This window comes from Rhamphochromis sp. 'chilingali', assembly GCF_963969265.1.
Source record: "Rhamphochromis sp. 'chilingali' genome assembly, chromosome: 12".
Classification (NCBI taxonomy): Eukaryota; Metazoa; Chordata; class Actinopteri; order Cichliformes; family Cichlidae; genus Rhamphochromis; species Rhamphochromis sp. 'chilingali'.
Window position 1 is genome coordinate 20,388,234 of NC_137939.1, and position 21,579 is coordinate 20,409,812.

Genomic DNA, 21,579 nt, shown 5'->3' on the forward strand with positions numbered 1-21,579 from the left:
GATGCATAAAGTCACTGCGTCTTTCCTCCCCTGACCAGACTGCTGTAACTGATTCATAACAGATGGACTATCTGTAGCTTGTATGCAGTTATTAATCATAAGCGGAGCAGATTTTGATCCTGTGAGCAATGCTGTGCTGTAGAGTGGAGTATTTATAATGTTATGTGATCAAGATGGCCATGCATGAGTACAAAGTGTCTCTAGTGATATATCAAACCGACAGCATGGCTCATGGTCTCTGTGAAGTCACGACACATCTCCGAAGTCATAGCGGCTCATCCGACTTTGGTGAAGATGAATGATGAATGATGAATGAATACCAGGAAAAACATGATTGCTCAAAAAGACGCAGCGTGATTACAATCTTTTAATAGAATGATCTGTTTTCTCTTTTTTTTCAGGATCAGCATCCGAGTCATCAGAGGTGCTTCAACAAACAGTAGATTATCCCTTTAGTCTACTGACAACAAATCAATCTGCAGCTATTTTTGACCTCACTGTTGCTTCTTAAATCTAAACACTTAGTGCTCATAATATAGTCCAGAGATTATGTTTTCATTTTGATGGTTACACAGACAAAGAAATGAAAACAAAAATTTACTTTACTACTGCTTTACCTGTTTCTTTTGCACTTTAATGGCAATATGATTGATCAGGAAGATAATCAGAAGACTAATCAATACTGACAAATTTGCCCCACTACAACTAACTTCAAGCAGCCTATCTAGCAAATTATAGTTAACTAAAATAAATAGAAAAAAAACATGTGTGGAAAAACACATTTTATTAAACTGAAAAACAATACCCCATCAGCCTTTTACGGCTGAGAGGTACGATTTGTCAACGTGTTTGTATTTTTGTATTATATTATTTTTTTAGTAGTTAACAACAATCCAAAAAGTAACAACCATATCATAATAACAAACGTAAAGTAAAACTGAACATTTTTGAAGATAAAAACAATGAAATGAAATGAGGAAACCTACTGGAAACTAACTTAAAACAGTTGTAAACAAAAAGATAAAAACTGGTGAAAAAATAAATAATTCTAATCCAGACTGTGAGTGAACCTATAAATCAGCATATATTATTAAAACTGGTGAGGGGTCTAGTATAGCAGCCATATGATAACTCTTTAAAATGCTGCTGCTGGTGTGATAATCTATACCTGCAGCAGGGAACTGTGAACTCTCCACAGATCTGGTTCTAAGAAGCAGATGGGCCTCCTCCCATAACTCCCTGCCACTAATTAGTGACAGAGTAATTGCCGCATGGCCACCCAGACTAATAGCAATGGCGACTTTGAACACTTCTGAAGCGTGTTGGGGACCTGTGGGTCAAAAGTAACTCAATTCACTTGCTGCTGGGCAGCGGAAGCACCATCTGCCCCCACCTCAGTTTAAGCTGTGCCTGATAAAGCTCAGGATGAAGATGGATCACTTCCCTCTCACCGAGCATCAGCAGCTGAGCCTGTGGTCACTTGGAAGATCTTCTCCATCAGCAAAGGTGTGAGTTTAAATTGGTTATTTAGACAGATGCAATTAGTGCCAGACTCCGAGGTCTTAAAGTCTGACCCCTATAAATCTCAATCATTTAATCACTTTCATGTTTTCAGTCTTCTGGATCGCCTAAGAGACTTACAACGTCTAAACAAGACATTTATCCTTGTCAGCTCACCCAATGTCATTTCGGATCTGCCCATCAGCCAAACGAGTAATGAAAAAACGTAAACAATGAACTACAGCATTTTGTTAATGCTACACAGATTAAATGCACTGTAAACAGATCAACGTGCATGGTAGAGTGCGGCACACGTGTTTCAGATTCCGTGCTAACTTCTAAGCTTTTATCTTGACCCGAATAGAGAGAAAACTGAAAAAGGAAAAAGATAAAATTACAGGCTTTTGGCTTTATGAAGTACACATTCCTGCCTTTTGTTTTATTCTCTCATCACGAGGCCAGTTTGTCTCAACCATGTAGTACACATTAGGGGTTATAAATGCAGCCTTCATTATCAGGAATAAATCTTGTGTGTCAGTGTCAAACCCTGTGATCATCCTCAAGAGTTTCTGGGTCTGTAAGCACCAAACACAGCACAATGTAGTTGAATCACCTAGTTTCCTTCTAAGTGACTCATTCTTTAATCTTTAACCTCTGAAATAATGTGAACAACAAGCAGTAACCCTTAGCTTTGTAGTATTTGTCGAGCTGGAGCAGCCTCTGTTTTTATTCCATACATTAAAGTGTAATGAAACACAGAAGTCCCATCTGAAAAAGGAAAAGTGCACTGAAAAGCAGAAACTGGAGAGACAGAGGGGGGTTTGAAGTGGTTGAGAGGGTTGCTATCACAGCAGTAAGGCCTAATCTTATTAGCAAGATTGACAGGATTAGACTAACCAGAGACCCCACCAGCTGGATATACACTAAAGGACTAAAAGAGAGAGGACAAGGAAAGACGGGCTCAAAAGAAAGCACACAAAAACAGACCTGACAGAGGAGGTTGAATTGTTCATCAGGAGGGACTTTGGTAGTGTTTAACTCTGAACAAATAAGTAAAAGAGGTATACAGCAGTTTAAAAAGTACGAATAAGACAAATTAAACTCTCTGAACACAATGTGGACATGGTATGAAAACATTTATCCCCAATTTTTGGGTCAGCAAAAAAAGAAAAAAGATAAGAAAAATTTAACTCGCCATTTATCAATTTAAGTATTTTTTGCCCATTAAAAAACATTCAACTTAAGACTCATTCCACGAAATTATATAAAAAACAAATTAAGGTGCAATATAGGGCAGTGCAGGGCTTTGTATCTACCACTGCTGTGATATAATGAGCAGTCATGGTCATGTAGCTTTCCATTGCCCTTGAGGTCCACCCATCTGCAGTTCAGCCATAACGTTACACTTTTTCTGCTCATACATGCTTGGAACGATCTTGTCACTGAAGTGGATGTAATAGCAACGGGATATAATAGCGTGGCTCAAGCACGTTCATCATATGTTTAAGCCGCTTGTTTTGCACAAAGGAATACGGCCTCATGCCAGCAGCTATAAAAACCCCAATAGCTTTTGTAATAGCTTTAGCCCGGTGGGATCGGGCAGCAAAGGGCTGCTAAAATGCCGCAAACTCCTCTGCTCCTCCACTTGGACCACTAGCGCTGACCATGACTATCACTTGACAAACTGACCACATACTTTTTTTCCTTTTTAATGCATACATGTTTTTTGTTTGCAAAACAATTAAATAGCTAAGGGGTCGTGTTTCTATAAATCACGTTTCCAGCTAAAGTGGCATAAAAAAAAAAAAACAGCCATAAAATCATTGCTTTTATACTTTGTTTTGCTTCTGAAGTCCAGCAGGGCAAAATGACTCTACGGTATGAAACAAACATTTCCTGCAAAGCTCACAGGCACCGCTGTCAGTGTTTAAGAGTCCTACAGTTCATACCTCCAGCCATGGACACGGAAGCCGGGGCACTGGTCTCCGCAGCGCATACAGGGTTGGCCTCTGTCTGGATCCTCTTCCTCCTGCTGAATAAAAACACAAATCACTTTAGCTCACGTAATTTCTGACTGGAACATGATTCAATTGTGCCTTTTGGCAAAAGACACAAAAGAATAAGGATATAGAGTGTTTGCTAGACATGAAGGAAAAGCATCAACGCCAGAGTGAGCTAACGAGTCCACCTAAGCCTCAAGCAGAATGTGCTTAAATTCAATCACTTCAGTCTTTAGTTTAGCATGTTTGTGGGGGGAGCGTGGGCTGTCATTACTCGTCTTAACCAGTTTATTAATACCCCCCATCCTATTATACCAAAACCTTACCGAATACTGCAAGCTTGGAGTGGCAGAGATAGACATAATATCCATGTGTTATGTCAGTGCAGATAAAGCAGCAAACAAAACGGCCAGGTATAAAAATGGTTTGGGCACTATGAATTAGGGGTGAGTTTCAAGACTGCTTTCTATATTAACGAGAAATCCCTAATATGGACAGTTTTGATTTTCAAAGTTTAGGTGAAAATGTTGATTTTGCTATGGCTGTGGCTGTCTATGTATCATGTCAGGTAAATGAGCCATAAACCAGACCTTTCAACCATGTTTGTAGAAGTTATTTCAGACTAATTAGCAGATACTGATGTCTGTGTTGCCCTTGAATAGCCTATGTTCTATTCTAGTTAACATTAGTTGATAGCTTAGCACGCCACCCTTTCACCAAAATATAGTCATTTCTGACTCAAAGAAACCAACATGGCAGCAGCCAAAGTGTTAATACTGAGGTTTTGAAATGTTTGGTCAAAGAAATCACTGGGCCACATCCTACTGGCTACATTTATACCATCTATGACTTACATGTTAATACTTCCAACTTAAAAGCAATAAAAAGCAGGTTTAGAGCCTGGTTAAAGAACTGTCTTGGGCTCTGTGGATTCAGCTTGCTAAATGAGCTTGCTTCCTTTACCCAACAACTGCATTCTACCCACTCGCCTAAATATGGTCACTATTCTCCAGCCCATCTATCTTTTATATACAGTCAGTGATGTGTACTTAACACTGTATTTGTACTAACACTGTACTTAAGGCACATAAACCTAACATCACTGATAGTTTGAGTAGATACTGTGTGCTCCGGTACGCCATGCCTGTACATAATAAAGTATTCTTATAGCTGTTTGTGTTTTTAATCAATGCAGCAGTGGGTGTTTAATTTTCTAGGTTACAAAATACACACACACACAATGGTAAGTGATACCCATAATTTGGCATAACGATCCCCTTACAAAACCTGTTTACTTGAGCTCAGCTCAGCCACACAGTTACATATTAAACTCAACAGTGAGTTCAAGCAAAGCTCTTTGTTTTGCAGAAATATATGGAGGAATACATGACAGGTAGTTAAATCCCAAATATTCCTCCTGCCAAATATGCTGACTGAGCATTGCTGAAGGCAACTCCGCAGCTTAGCACTAAATCAGCCGCTTCATATCTCAGTTCTATTGCTGCAGCTTTACTGCATACACAAAGCTCTTTTTAGAGATGGGAGGAAGGAAGCAGACACAGGATGAGAGCTGCACCCTTTCCCTCTCAGTATAGTTACTCTGTCTCTACCTTTTTTTCTCTAGTCCTTTAATATACACAACCTCTATCTTATTTGAGAAGAACTTACTGTTGACAGAGGGGAAAGCTTACAGTTCTTCCCAGGTTGGTAAACAAAAAGGAAGCTACTTAAGTGTTTTTCCCTCTGCTGAGATTCTAACTTTTTTTGGCCACAACTGGTTTGAAATTCTACATTAAAAAACAACAACAACACCACTGAGTTTAACAAGCGAAGTAATAAAATGCAGATATGTGATACAACACGGTACCTGTGCATGCCTGTTCACCTGTCTTTATTTTTCAGGCCACACTAACCACATAATCATTGTTGTTCACGTTAAGCCTGTTTTCCCAAGCTGAGATATTTATGAGCCATCTCAGAAACTGCAGCACATTACTTTGACTAGTAATCAGGATACTTCGCTTATCTAACAGACATCTGAGGGCTGAAAGTATATTATTAGTGGAGTAAGAAACCACAGAGGCTTAAACTAAAAAAAAAGTTGCTTCAATTTTAAAAAATTTGATGGTTTGAGGAGTTATGTAGCTGTTTTTAGGGTTGATATATTGAGGTATTTTCACTAATGACAGCACAGAGCTTCGTGGGAACTAGTTAATCCAGAACTACTGTATGAGTTATAATTTGCATGCCTTTTTTAAAGCTTTGCCATTTAAAAAGAACACGATGACACACACTGGGATCAGTTTTACTCCACGCTGCCTTGCTAATTTGGCTTGGACTGCTGTTAGCAAAGCCAGGTATGAAAAGTGACAAGACGGGTTAAATGAAGCGTTCAGATGATTTCTGGGTGACTGAACCTTTCAGTTGTTATTTCCTTTGGAAGGAACGGCTGAGATGTCGCACTGACAAAGTGACAGACCGAGCCCTGGAGGCACACACTAAAAAAAAAGGTCTGTACATCTAACACAGCCCTACATATTGCATTTATTAAGGTTTCAGCGAATGAAAGTGAATAGCTGCAGGATAAAAATGCTTTTGGAAATTGTAGCTGACCTGATATGATTACACTTCAGGATACTACAGGGTGTTACTACTTTTCAATTCAAAGAGTTAAGAAATTAAATGACACTTTATATGTTTATGCTTTCGCTGTAATTTCTCTCCATTCAGACACCCTTTTGATATTTTAAGCAAAGCAGAAATTGATTAACAAAGTTTCTTGTGCCGGTGCACAAAAAAAAACTGCTTAGCTGGCCAATTTTAAGAAGTGACATCAACATCACAGAGGAATAGAAAACAGATTTAAAAATGTTTTCTTGCTCCTTACTGGATTTCACTTTTCGTAAGAGAAACCAGTGAAACCGATGCTTGACGTTTGTTGCACTTGTCTGAAGGTGTAACACAAGTAATTTGACAAACATTATAGTCTCTCAGCCCCAATAACAACAGACATGGAGAGCCAACACTACAAAATTGGACAGAGATTTTGTACTCTAAGTCTACGTAACTTTCAAGAACAATGCAGATGTGAATGAAACCCATAGTCTGTTTACTGGGCAGCACTGGGTGACTGGTTGCAAAAACATGTGCAGTTGCATGAATGTGTATATAAAAGCGTGCCTCTCCAACTTTGATCTGTGACCTCAGTAAACACTTTTCCGATGACCTTATGTCTTAAATATTCAGTTTTAAGTCTTACTGAGAAATTGTGAAAAAAAAAAACAACGACAACAAAACGATTAACCAGAATATGCTTTAGGAAGGGTCTGACTTATGATTGAAGAGTTGCTATCCTATATTGTCGTGCCCAGTTTAATAACACTAAAAAAAATGGTTAAGTCGCTCAGCTCCATAACCTGCTAATGGATGATACCAAGGTGATTACATCCTCCAATCAGTTTATGGATTGTTTATATAAAGCCACAGAGTGTGAACATTTGTCTCTTTTTGTTTATAAACAAAATATTTGGGGGTTTTATTTTATCAAAAGTTTTGATAACCCGCCCCATCTCTTAGTTATGCTGCTATAGGTTGCTGGGAGACGTTCCATGAACCAATGAACATTTCTTCTTCTCTCTCTCAACTTTTCAAATTTTCATGTCATGAACATTTGTCTTCTTTCTCCTATAGTTTATTTTTTGTCCTTGTCTCTCTACACACTCTTTCCTTTCTTCTATTTCAACTTACTCCCCAATCAGTTGTGGCAGAACGAGTCTCCAGGAGGGCACAGCAATCTGCCACAACTAATTGCAGATTGCTTGATTCAAACACTCACATGCTTTGTGAGTGTTTGACTCAAGACCCATTACACATGATTTAAACTTTATTGAGACTTGAGATGTTGACACGACTGTTTGTGAACTGCCTTCACAAAGTTCTGTAATACACACATTATACCATTTGGAACTTTCTTTTTTCATTCAAACAAATAAAAACAAAAACTTACGATTTTAACTAATACAAATTAGGTGATCATATCCACTCTGGAAACTAACTGAAACATATCAAAGTGGCCACCCTAGGCAGTGAAATTTATCAACTGATTTACTGGAACTATACAAAACAGATTAGAGGGTCAACATTAAAGCATAACTATTCACTCACTTAAGTGCAGACAGTAATGAAGAGCTAAGCATTGCCTCAATGGTGACGTAATAAAGAAAGAAGGATTAGGAATCCTGAGAAAAGCTTAAAATGACCTAAAAATGAGTCAAAAGAAGAACATGGAATCATATCTGTCAGTTCTATATTGTCTTATCAAGGCTACACAGACCTGAAGGTTTTGTGTGTGTTTTCTTTCAGGCTTCCACCACAGATAAAGTGTCAAGTTTGCATCCTGACAAAGAGGTTTTCCTTTTGTGTTGTGAGTGAAGGATGTGATGGGAGTGGTGATAGGAAGTTTCTTCTAAACCGAGTGTGGGTAAAGTAAATAATACATTCACAAGTCCGGGGGGGTGCGGATCATGTGTTCACACTTTGAGCGGCGTCAAGACTTTTCATATCAGGTCCTTTGTTTTCACTAAGTAGGTATAAAGTTTAATCACGTGGCATGTAACCAGGTAATGGACAAACTGAAAGACTGCCAGCTTTGTTATCTGGCATCAGCATGCAACAGCACTGGCTAACCAGGGGTTACATGCAATAATTTAAAGGAAAGGATAAATAATACATCTGAATGATATCATGTGGCCCATACTGAGGCTGAGTGAGGTAGTGGAAAAAAAATGGCTCCCCACATAAGAGAGAATGACTAAGTGTTGGTTTTGGACCTCAACGCTGAGGTGTTGGATGGATTAAGCATCAACAGGAAAGGTCACAGGTTGGGGGCCTTTGTGGTCTTAGCACGCTAAGTGGACGCTCCTCTCTTCAAACATTCTACATTTTCAGTGTCCAACATAACACCTTCCCACATTGGTCCCCTGGGACCTGCGGATCTGAGTTTTAATTGCATGAATATACTTATAGTTGTAAATGTGAGTGAGTGTGTAAGTCCTGCAGCACCATTGTCACTTTTCTGCTACGTTTACCGTATTTTCCGCACTATAAGGCACACTTAAAATCCTTTAATATTCTTTAAAAAAAATCGACAATGCGCCTTATAATCCGGTGTGCCTTATATATGAATTCTGGTTGTGCTTGCCGACCTCGAACTGATTTTATGTGGTACACGGGGCTCAAAATTCTGTCAAAAAATGTTCTAGTATGACTTTGGTAAGCTACGAAGCCACACCGCTTGATGGATTGTCTGAGCATTACGGCTACCGTAGTCAGGAGCCTCGTGGAGTAATCTGGGTCCAAAACTCCGTCCCCTTCAGGTCCCAAAGTCAAACGAACACCACAGCATCACTGAGAGGTAAAAACTGGCTAAATTATTTCATCTTCAATAAAATGATCAGTGTTGCTGCTTTACCAGGTGTAACAATTAAGTTTAACATCCAGGCATCCATGAAAACAGAATTTCTTTAATTTAACGGAGTTAGAAGTTAGCTCGCTAGTTTCCACCTAGCGAGCTAACCACCTGGCTACCTGTGACAGTAACAAACCCCGCTTTCCTTTCCTCTTACATTTACTTTAATTATAAACTTTTAGCAAATCAAGGCATTGCTTCACAGGTACAACTATAATTGGTGAAAACACAGTCACTGGCCAGAACAGGCCACTGAAATTGCCCGACATACTATTTTACTTGGCCCAAGCTGGGTTATGTTGAACCCTGATTTTGCAGTCACAGTAGAAAAAGCACATGTGTTACTAATACCATGAATTAAGTGACTGCACCAAGACTCAAACCAAGGCAGCTAAAGGGATTTCTAGTTGTGACACTTCCCCTTTTCCCTCTGTTATGTTTCAATATTTTTTAGTAAAATGAAATTCAGCTATAGCCACATCTACATCTTTATTGCTAGAAAAAGTAGGCAAGTTCAGTACACATTATCTTATGACAGCAGCTTCTCAGATCCCAAATAATTGTAGCATAAGAAAGCATACAGTCAAATTTGTCAAGCTGTCATTTGGGAAGGAGTTGAGAGCACAATTAAATTGGTTATATCTTAGCAGATAAAATTGCAGATTCATTATATCAATAATAGGGAAAGTAAGAGATCGCCATCTTGAATGACAGAGTAGGGTTTTTTTCCTTTACATATTACATCTACTTGAGAGCCATATGGGAAATATTTGAATCTAATGAGGCTAATCTATCACTTCAGCACTTGAGTGCTTCAGTAAATATATTATTTGAGACACTGTGGCAAGGAAATCATGAGTTTCAAATCGCTGCTGAGGGCCTTGTTTACTTACTGTGTACACAGTCTCTATTCTCAAATCATGTACACTAATTAAATTTGTAATCCAGCCTAAATCAAAAGGCTTTTGTTCAAATATGTGTTCAAAGCTGCACTGTGGGAGAGCAAAGTCTACAGTCTATGACTTATTTATCACATTTCAATGTCGATTACACCACATTTACGCAGAAGATTTCTTGAAGAATATTTACAAGAAAAACAACAGAACATAAATTAAGATGTCTGTGTAGTGCTGTTAAATTACATGACAATTTATGACTAAAATGTATTTCAATTGCCAAGAAAAGGAAGACGTTTAATTTTCCATCAATTTTCTTAACCGCTTAACCAGCTCAATGTCGTAAAGGCTGCTAACCCAGCTGAAACAGGTTGGGAATGGGGTATGCCTCGATCCATCAGAGGGTTAAATCAACCAATTTAGAATTACCAGTTAACCCAGAGGAAACCCATGCCACTAAAGGGGGAATATGAATAACCATTTAACCACATTTAATTAAACTGCAGATCATTTCTAATCTCACATCCTGGCATGAATTACAAAGCCAGTTCATCCCTACTGAGCCTCACATAGGTCTAAAAATTGTTTAAGTTAGACGATAAGGATTTTTCATGGCTTAACAGGTCTTTGGGCCAGTGACTAACTGCATAACCATGACTGGTCTGCGTGTAGTTAAGAAAAGTCTTTGATACCTTATTTAACAGAAGTATGTCTTCTTCTGTTATTTGCAGTAATTTTGCAAACAAACTGTACTTTAGTAAGAGTAAACTGAACTCCTTTTTGAAAAATTGTTAAAAATAATTATATTGGGCTGGCTGGTTGTCCTTTAGTGGAAGACCAAAATCTCTTTGGTCACCAACACTGTTTCCTGTAGATGCAGGAAAAACCCCAAAGATATATACATAGGTGTTTAACACTGGTGCTGTAAGATGAGTTAAACCTCACTTTTCTAATGCTGGTGTAATGAGAGTGTTGCATTAAATATTCATGATATTCATTAATTCTTAAGGACTGTTATTACATGCACAGGTAGGAACAGGTGTGTGCTTTGTGTTACGATGGAGTATTTATACAAATTAACATGAAATACTATACTTTTTTTTATGTTAATTTCAATGTATAGGTTAGTTATAATAGTAGCTGGATCTACAGTCACTGAACTCACCTGGACGTTGACGTAGTCCAGGTGAGATGCGGAGCCAGATGTTCCGTGTCAAAACAGACGTAGGTGTTCTCTCGTCACTAAACTCCTGACTATTTAGGCTGCTTTATAAAGCAGCATTCCAACCACAACATAATTGAATACACAGCATGAAAGCTTGACAAAGGTAATAAACACGTCCAGGTAACAGCTACCCCATCCTAACCTGCACAGGTACAAAGATGACGCACAGTCACCCTTCTGACTACACCTGAGGCACTCGACATGATCCAAGAAACAAAGAATGTGGGACTCTGTGGCAGATAGATGATTCTATTTTTTGTTGTCCTATTTCGAGCGTAGGAAAAAAAATGTTGGAGGGAAACAAAAGCCAGGTGAAGGTGGGACGAAGTTCCGCTTGGGCTGCTTTCTGCGTTGGATTTCAATGTACTAAAAGTTCATTTCACGCCTGTTTTTACAATGAAAATGCTTCGGAAGCTTTAAATCACTCCAAACGCTACCTTGTGCTGAAAGATGATGATATTCAAAATGACCTTGAAAGTTATTAAGGTATAAATGTACGGGAAAAACAAAAAATAAAATAGGCACCTACCGAGCGGTTGGACCGTCGCTTTTTAGATCCGCGCAGGAACATGATGTTGGCTGGACGTTAAAAGCAGTTTTCCGGTGAAGAAGCAGAGCAAAGCAACGGCGAGCGACAAAAACTGTAAGTAACACGCTTGGTGTAAACTACATGCCGTTTCTTGCAGACTACCCCCGGATTCTTCTTTCCGTCTTTGCTAACTAACTAAGGAAGGAGTTTTGGCATTCGAACTGATAAACTAGCTTAAGTGTAAAATACAACCTCCGGCGGAGACTTCAAAATAAAAGAGGTACTGAAGTATATTCTTCTCGATTCTTGAGCAGAGTCAAAATTTAAGCAACGTTAACAAATAAACTTTAACTAAATATTCATTAACATTTTTACTTATTCAATTTATCACTTTGAAACCCATTGTTCAATCAAATTGATGCCGTGCCTTTTTTTATTTTGACTGTGTGGACACGGATCTGCCGCAACCTGTAACCTTGGTGAACCTCCAACTTTACCTGTCCTGCTCAACAGAGACTAGCCGACTGTCCCAAAGTTTTGGCCCGTACTTCACCTTGGCTACAAGGAAGTTGACATGGATATATGCAAAGTTTTGTAAAGTCTACCAAGACATTTTGTTTTATAAAATACGCACATTCAGAGCACAAGAGAAGTCAGCCACGTTGGCTTTAGCTTCAAATTAAATATTCCTAATGGGGCGACAAAATATGCACACAGATGGGGTTAGGGTGGGGGGTTAATATTACTCTCGAGTTCCAGTGGGAAATAGTTTGATAACATCCATCATGACCCCAAACAACGGATTATCATTGCACTGCAGGTCTTTAAAATAACACGGGTCATAAATGGTTATTGCAATTCGAAGGCAGCAGCATCAAAGCTCAAAACAAAGTAGGAAAGGATTTACATAAACACACTGTAATCTCAGAACGAAGAGTAGGGGCAGCATGTACAAACTGCAAAAATAATAATATTTAGGGGAGAGAGAAAAAAACTCAGACGAGATTACAGATCACAGATGTTTGCTGTACAAGGTCATTCAGATCCGGGCAGGAATTGTGTCAAATCATAGTAATTTCCGATCGTATCTGAATATTGCCCTGCTGATAAGGGGCACCAGCATAACTTTGTTGATATTAGATGGTTTTACACTTTCGTAGTGGCTTATAAGGAAAAACAGTTCACAATAGAAGAGTTGCAGACTGCTTCCATCTAGTGGCAGTGAAATATAAAACAGTTTAGAGTACAAATACACAGTATCTAAAATGTAGTTATGGTAAAAAGAAAGTGCATCCTCCTCCTCGTTCAAGATTTTACATTTCATGTCCTAATGAAAAGAATCTGGTCCTTTGTAGGTCTTAAAATTAAATGAATACAAGACAAGCAGCCCATCAATTTTGATGGGTTGATCTCTGATGACCTTTCCTTGATTGCCAACAGTTTGAAAAGAGTTATAAGACCATTTCAAAACAATTTGAAATATATCATTCCGAAGTGAAAACTATTATTTACAAGTGGAAAATATTCAAGACAATTGCCAATCTTTCCAGGAGTGGATGCCCAACTAATACATCTCAGACTCAGTTAGTCTCAGTTAAATGTTGAAGTTCATGACAGTGCAATTAGGAAAAAGATTTATAAATGTTGCTTGTTTGGAAGGGTTGCAGGGAGAAAGCCTCTTCTGTCAAAAAAAAAAAAAAAAAAAAAAAAAAAAAGAACATGACAGGATGACTTAGATTTGCAAAGTTGCAGCTGAACAAACCACATGACCTCTGGAAGTCCTTTCAACAGATGTGTCCAGAGTGGAGATGTTTGGCCATAACACACAGTGCCACAATATGCAAAAAGTAAGCACGGCACAAAATCATTTGGACACAAACACCTCATACCAATTGCGCTGTAGAAGTGTTGATTTGAGCTGGTCTAGATCAGCTTGTTGGCTACAAAACCTGGATACATTAGAGTCAATGACTTGACTATGAACTCTGCTGTATAAATAATATCTAGAGTTAAATTTTAGGCCATCTGTCCAGCTAAGGCTTTGCTCAAATTAGGTCATGCTACAGAAAAATTGCTTGAAGTACACCAGCAAATCTACAAGAGAATAGAAAAGAATGAAGGTGTCGCAATGGCCCAGTAAAAGTCCTGACGTCAATCTGACTGAAATGCTGTGGTGGGACCTTAAGAGAGCCGCTCATCAACGAATACCTGCAAACCTCGATGAACTGAAGCAATAGTGTAAAGAAGGGCGGGACAGAATTCCTCCACAGCAACGAGGGAAACTCATAAAGTCATGCGGAAAATGATTACGTCAAGTTATTGCTAGTAAAGGTCATTCCATGACTGAATCATGGGAGCGTATTTAGTTTTTCTCAGGATTGCTTCTGTATATATCACGTCATCTTTTTGTTTATCTCGTGCTGTATTTACCCAATTTTTATAGACCTGACAAGGACCAGGTGTCCTGATATGCAATACCTTTGAACAGATAGTGTACTTTTTACCATGACTGTATACACTTGTAAATGAAGCACTTTAAGATAATTTAGCAGGACACATGAGTGTACAGAGCAAGCCAGAAAACTCATTTTCTTTGTGGTAAAATGGCTTTTATTTCCCTTTGAACTTTTAAATTACAGACTCTTGTAAAGCATATTAAGATGGAAAAAAACAAACAAAAAAAAAAAAACACCAAAGGGGTTGAGGAAACACTCGCAGTACATATCCTAATGTTAACATAGCATGTTCAAAAAATGGACTGTGCTACTGAGCAGTATACAGTCTACAGAAAAATATTGTAGCACCTTAAAACAATGTGTTACAAACGTAAGAAAAATGCATAACCTGAGCAGGAATCCAAGAGCTGTAGGCAAAACTTGAGGATGACGATGTAATTTTAAATAATAAGTGAGGTTGTTTAGTTAATGGGCTATCTATGGGTCCTAAATTCCAAAATTCTAGAAGAAAAACGACCAAAGACTGCTGATTAATAAAAATGAAATCAAATGTTTTAGTACTTAGAAACAAAAGATGAAACGGAAGAAGGTGAGGGAACTGGTTACTCTGAATGAGACTTTTAAGGCACTGTAAAACACACAGAACACTATTAAATAACAGAAAAGCAAAGGTGTAACCAGCTGAGAAAGTACAAAAAAAAGTCCCCCAAGAAGACATTTATAATATTAAACGATTCAAAAAGCACCACCTCTGTGTCAGTTGCTTCTGAAGCCCAAATAACACAGTTACTATTTACTACAGCAGTCCAACAGTGAACAGTAGACAAGTGTATTAGACAAGTTGCATGATGACGTCATCCAAAGTCCTCCTAGAAGCAAGTCTGGCCATTTGGCATCTTGATAAGACCATTGGGCACTTATATGGGGAGATATTTTAAAGGATTATGAAAATGAACTCTTATTTCAGTGATTAAGGGGACACCTGGAAAAAAAGAGTGCTTTATGAGTTTGCTGCCCCCAAAATAATATTTTAAAAAGCTTTTTATCACCCAGGAGGTTACACTTCACCAGCGTCTTTGCTGTTATGGAATTATCTCAGAAGCATCGGTTGAGGATTCTGTGAGTGCTAGGTCGCTCTTTCATAATCTCTCTGCATTAATCAAAGTGTTCCCTATTATTGGCAGCTTTCCCCTTTTAGTCTGGTTGGAATAAAAGTTTGAGAGGGGAATCCCTCATGGAGTAGACATACAGACAGATGCCAGCACCCCTTATTAAGGCTATGTCATCTTCTTTTCTGTTTCTTATCTGTTCAGGCCCTGCAGCAGCATTTATTAAACTGTGACTTGCTCATTTTACTGTCCATCCTCCTCTCTGACCCGCTCCTCTGTTAACCTTTGCCCAAATGACTGCTTTTGGTTCTTCTGTGTTCTTGACAGAAGTATTTCTGTGTGAGAACATTTAAACTCTGTCATCTGTTAAAAACAAAAACAGTCAAGACATTAGAGAAAATTGCACATATCAAATAAAGCCAAGAACGCGTTTTGAATGCATTAACAAAAACTGTTTTTCTCACCAGTTGGAGCTGCTGAGTGCTGTCTGTTACTTTTGACTTGGAGGAAGATTGTGTAGGTGTCGTATGCAAATATCAGCCCAGCGATCAAGCCAAACACCTAAGAAGCAAGAACTGACAATCAGAATCACAACTAACACAAATACAATCGAAATAAATTATCAGTATTTTGTTAAAGTTAAGTGCCAGAAGACTTTGTGCTCTTCACACTATTGGACACTTTGGTTCATGAAGAAGCCAATGTGGGGACAGGCCTGTGCCTGATATACAGCTGCAAAGCACATGTTTGGAGCTATACACGTGATTAATACAAAAGACTATGTGTAGACATAGCATACCACGAGGATGGTTGTGGTGGGGAAATGAGATGTGAAATTTATCTTTAACATACAGAAAATCTACTGTCATTAGGAGCATAACAAGCCCACTTAGTTCATTTTTTAAAAAAGTAAACTGATAAATAGTAAACAAAATCTTTCAAAAACCGACAAAATAATATTTAATGTCCTCTGATTCAGTGTAAAAGGAAACAGAGATTGTGATGCAGTTACAGGCTCAGTCTTACCATTTTGTTCATGCATTATTTTTAGTTTTCCAGTAAGAAATTAACTGTATTAACACTTCCACATACTATAAGCTGCACTGCCCTTTCCATCTCATCAAAGTGTTTTCTGAGATCATCCATATAGCCTGATATCTCTGTAACCAAAAAGAATTGCCACCTGCTGGTCATTACAAAGAATGCAGGTTTGAGACACTTCTGCTTTGGCTTGCAAAGTTTTTAAAGGTTACAGGTGTATCCTGCTCAAAGGCAAAAACTAATGATAAAGCAACTTTAAAATGGGGTTGTTGGTTTTTTCTGCTTAAAAAAAACAAACAACCTTTGTTACACCAGGCATTCAGTTTTCACATGTATAACTGGCAGCACCGAAATTAGTCAGTGGTAACAGCCATCAGTTGTCAAAATAAACAGAAATAAATATGAGCGGATGCAGTATGCAGCTAAGAACTCAGGCTGAGTCATTCTGGCTTAACTAACCGCGCCTGCGATACGAGCTCCATCCCCAGATCCTCCAATGAAATTGACCAGAGAGGTGATGATGTAGAGGACGGCACCAATCCCAGCACGGAACAGATCCTGCACAAAAGAGGGACGCAAAAGATGAAGTATTATGCAATTTAGCACAGAAATGTGTCATGTGCATGCAGTTATGTGTGTGCGGACTCACAGTCCAGACCCAGTTGATCACTAGGATCTGCTTGTCCAGGTCCATCATGAAGATGCCGAAGAAGATCATGGAGAAGATCATCTCACATATGCCCAACGCAGAGTAGCCTCCAGACACGGAAGAAGCATAGCAGATGATGACGATAAAACTGACAAGCTAAGATAGAGATGAGAGAAATTAGAAGATAAGACTTGATATCAGTGTAAATTTCACAGGAAACTAACACCCACACTGCGTAAATTCCTCTACCCTGTTAGAATTTCCAGGTATAAAAAAATCAGCTGCAATTTCTCTGAGATGCTGCACATTTTTGTAGCGTCACACAGCAACAGAAAATAATCTGTCTATAGAGCTGTCACGTCCAGCTGGACAGTAAATGACTCCAACAAAGCCATCATTATTCTGCTTACAGCAGCCACTTGACTACTTCCAAGTCAACATTCACATGACAACAGCTATTCATGCTAACAAATTATTTTCTAGACAAAATACTATTAGAGTGAGACAACTGAACCGAGCATAATGCACAGTGTCTGCCTATCAGAAGCTGCTTTCATCTTAGATTTACAGCCAGTGATTGTTTCATCATATTTTTCCATATAAGGGGGGAAAAAAAAAGTCAGCGTGCATTCTTCTCGCTCCAATGAAACGCGGCCAGTGTGGAGAAACCATAAACTCAGGCAGCCTACAGCTCACTATCAGTCTGTTTTTCAATATCGCTATTGTTGCCGCTGTCAAACTGTGTGGGCAGATGCTTTCACACAAAGTTATATAACAGCCGTAAAGGAGAGCAAACTTCAAAGGTTCAAAAGTATAACAACTATATTTGCTAAAACACACTAACTGGCATTCATTTTATTTGATTTGTGACAACATTCAGGGAATCCTTTTCCTGCACAGTTGTCTTTAAACCTCACAGCAGGGTTTGTGCCACTTACACACGTGCCAAAAAACAAGACTGCATATATAGGAAAAGGGGAAATTACATTAAAACCCACTGAAAACATTAGATTTATGGTGCATAGGAATGAAAAATGATATTCCTTCTTTTAACTAATGAATTTACTAATTAATCACTACAGGTCTTAAACACGTAAGCATCCTAACACTAGAAAAAAAATATATATATACTTTTTTACCCTAAATCTTATATTAGGTATGATTCTTTTTTGACCCAGAGCCTTTTAAAGAAAGCACATCACATCATAATCTATGGTTACATTCATCATAGTCGTGCAATACTTACTAAATAAAAATCACACTCTTAACTCTGACATGCATCTAAAAAAGGCAGTTGCACTCAATGCAATGTTTTATTCTCAGACACAGACGACTCAGGAGACAGTGTCAAATCACAGCAGTCTATATGATACACGCATGATTTAACTGACTTGACACCAGCCCCTACATCTGTCACTACAGCCTCCCCTCCCCACACACGAACAGCCAGCCAGCAACTCTGATGCATCAGTAGTTCGTGTGTTCCTGAGACTGGCACAGGCTGCCTCTGTAGTGCAGTCAGGAGGCTGAGGCCAAGGCCCTACACAAAAGAAGCTCTATTCGGGCTCGAGGCGGCTGCTCTGAGAGCAGTGGCTACTGAGGAGGCCGTCGCACAGAGAAACACCCACTACACAAGAGTCCCTCTGAACAAGAAAGTCTCTGAGTTGTTGACACCTTTATGTTTTGCACACAGCAGTAGATCTGTTTGCACCAGGCAGCTTTAAAAGATCCCAGGCAGGATCTTTTCAAATCAGAAAAATAAGCTGCTCTCGTTGAATTGACTGGGAGGGAAACTGTTGTGAACGGCTGGCTATTTATAGTCAGCAGCAACATGAGGGCAAAGACGTAGTACACAGTGCAGAGCCATTCCAAACAGCAACAGTTGCTAGGGAAGTCAATGAATGTGTGCAAGAGCAAGAAGGGAAAGTCCTATTTCATCTCTCTTCTTACTTAAAATTACTCATTTGTACCCATTATACACGTTGCATTCCCCACCCACCCCCAAAAAACCTGAATCACTAAAAACGGATTTCCACTCTTCAATCACTGAACTAGTTCACATTCTTAATATTATAAACAAGGTCATTAATTAGCTCATCACAACTCATTGCCAAAGACTTAACTGTGCCATGTGAAACATGCGCTACATGGGTGTGACTGCGACCTGCTCTGCAAATACAAACATGTTCATGCATGGTCATGCTTCTTACAGGCAGAAAATAAAAATAGGTCTAAACCTAATTTGGTGATGCACTGAAACCTTGAGGCTAAAATACTGTGCGTGAAGTCAGGAAGTTTATTCCTTCACATTTTTGGTTTAACAACTGGCATGCTTCTGCATCCCTGCCTGCTGGGATGAGATACCCCCTTTTCCTATTAAAATGGAAACACCCATAATAAGCACTAATCACATTTGCCTTCCTGTTTGCTCCCACGGTCCTTCTCCCTACACTCCAAAGCATTTCAGATATCCACCATCAGATGACTTCCGTCTGAGTTTATCAGTCTCCAGTAAAGTAATGAGTAGGAGAGGAAACAAACTATGAAGGGTGTTCAGTGAAGCATAAAGCAAACCTATCCTTGAATGGCAGACCAGAGATGTGTGCGCTAAACATTTCATGCATTCTTTGTTCCCAGGGTAAAACTTCACACCAGCTTGGAATTTCCATTATCTGGCAAAGCGGATTTTTATTTTATTTTTTTTGGGGGGGGGGGGTTTACAGTGGGCAGACTACTGACCACCAACATCTGAGGGGCTGCTTTATAATGAGCTTGTCGAGCTATGAGAGCAAGAAGTTTGATCGGCGGAAAAAAAGCGCATTCTCCGTTTTACTCAGTGGAACGCATTAATTCATTTTGTTTTGGATATTAATGCTGACCCGTTTTATTTGTTTTTCCTTTTGTCTTTGCAATTTACTATGTTCAGTTTATCCTTTATCGGGTGGATGAATGCTATTAAATATTTGGGATCTATGTTAACAGTGAACCTATTAGAGCAGAAACATACAGGAAATATCTGGCAATTTGTACAGTTTAATGTTTGGTTGTGTTAACACAAGTCATTTCCCTCGACTCATGTAGGGTGATCTGATAAAACTTCGACTCAAGAGCTTAATGTGAAGCTGACAAACACTTTAAAAGGTATTCATTCTCTGCCTGAAGGAAACATAAATCAACTACAAGTAAAAGTCCTATATTCCAAAGCTTCTGTAATCATATTACTCAATCCATACTGTTGTCCTTTTACTATGCATATGGAATTTATTATGAGTCTCCAAGTGGTGCTGATTGTTTTGCATTCTCATACATTGCGTTATATTTCACCAGCTGACTGGAATCTATAACAAAAATCTTAGTTTGTAAATTGCAACACAGAAAAAAAAAGCAGTGGAAGTGCAATGACATCAAGTACAGTACTTAAGTAAATTTACTTAGATACTGATCCACTGACAATACGGAACTTATGCAAAGTATTTAAACTTAAAGTGACTCATGTGTTAAGAGATCACACCGCTGTGAAATGCAAACAAAGGCGTTCATGTGAAAATAGTGGTCAAGGACAGTAAAGTACAACAGTATTCCCAGACAGGAAGTCATTTTAATTTGCCACTAAGACAGTTTATTATTAGGAGCTGGTGGTTGTTTGCATTTATACTTCTATTCCTGCCTTTGCGGGGTGCATGCAGTCCTGTTAACCAGAGCCAGATGTGCAAACCTATAATGTGGGATGGAAAATCCTTTTATGAGCCTTTATACTACCAATAATGTGATATACTTTGCATTTTGCTACTCTGGCTACAGACAATATCCAGCCTGTAAGCGAGCACGTGAGACGGTGGGCTGAGTTAACCTATGTGACCTTTAATGATCAGCATTTCAGCTCCTTGGTGCAAAAAGCAAAAACAGTGGAGCAGCAGTGACAGGTGGAATCCCTTCAACTCTGAGAAAGCACATACTTTTCATTCCTTATACAGACTAGAGTGAGAAATGTGAATAAGAAAATAGAAGAAAACCGAGTAAAGGGAAAATGACACATTAGTGATTAAAAAAATCAATAGATACAGAACACAAATCCACTTAGCCATCTATAAATTATTGATTAGTTACAAGTGAGCTTTACACGCAGCATATTAAAGCCATATCTGTGAGTCGTTAAACGTGGATCATCACAGCAGAGCGGCACACAAATATCACAGTGAGAACAAACTTACTATTTCTGCTGCCAGGATGAACCCTTTCTGGGTCTTCACGTAGCTTTTCAGCCTCTCCACGCAGCTGGGAGAGCCGGACGCACTTGTATCAGCCATTCTGTACTTTATCAAAGTTCACTAAACAGACAGTGTGTATTCGACCCCTAACTACGAGCAGATTAAACAAATGTTCTTCTTTCTTTCTTTAGTGGAGGAAAGTTTAGAGAGTGCTGCCCTGGTGCGGTTTATCGTTGCTCTTGCTTAAATTGGCGAGTCGTTATTTTCCCCTCAGGCGGATGAATCAACTTCTCCGAGCAGAGGTCTTGATGAAATGCGGTTATTGGACTCCAGCACGACCACAGAAGCTCTGCGGAAACTCTACAAGAGGGAGGGACTAGGAACCAGCGTAGGAGTTCACTGCCGGGCGTTGGCTCGCTACCGCTTTCCTCAAGGGGAGCTGTTTCTCTGCAATTACCCGAAGTTATTTTAATGTTTTGTTATGTCATTTTAGGTTGTT

At 39.0% G+C, this 21,579-nt stretch overlaps 2 protein-coding genes across 4 annotated transcripts in view; both read right to left on the reverse strand.

The window, feature by feature from the left end:
• Window positions 1-11,832, reverse strand: part of prickle3 (prickle homolog 3) — a 25,020-nt gene extending 13,188 nt beyond the window's left edge. Inside the window, exons 1-2 of one of the 3 annotated variants that reach the window (XM_080899499.1) lie at window positions 11,618-11,832; window positions 3,450-3,529 (exon numbers count right to left, since the gene is read on the reverse strand). In XM_080899499.1, the coding sequence (XP_080755625.1) occupies window positions 3,450-3,529; window positions 11,618-11,659 (122 nt within the window). In that variant the 5' untranslated portion in view covers window positions 11,660-11,832. Of the gene's footprint in view, window positions 1-3,449; window positions 3,533-11,617 lie in introns of all 3 variants that reach the window. The other 2 variants (XM_080899498.1, XM_080899500.1) reach the window with 2 other exon arrangements.
• Window positions 11,833-14,263: 2,431 nt separating this feature from the next.
• Window positions 14,264-21,432, reverse strand: plp2b (proteolipid protein 2b). Its single transcript, XM_080898479.1, has 5 exons — window positions 21,084-21,432; window positions 16,873-17,028; window positions 16,683-16,781; window positions 15,647-15,743; window positions 14,264-15,545 (listed from the first exon to the last, which is right to left on the reverse strand). Exons 1-5 carry the CDS (start codon window positions 21,177-21,179, stop codon window positions 15,532-15,534), a joined length of 462 nt encoding a protein of 153 aa, XP_080754605.1. The 5' UTR covers window positions 21,180-21,432; the 3' UTR covers window positions 14,264-15,531.
• Window positions 21,433-21,579: the final 147 nt, after the last annotated feature.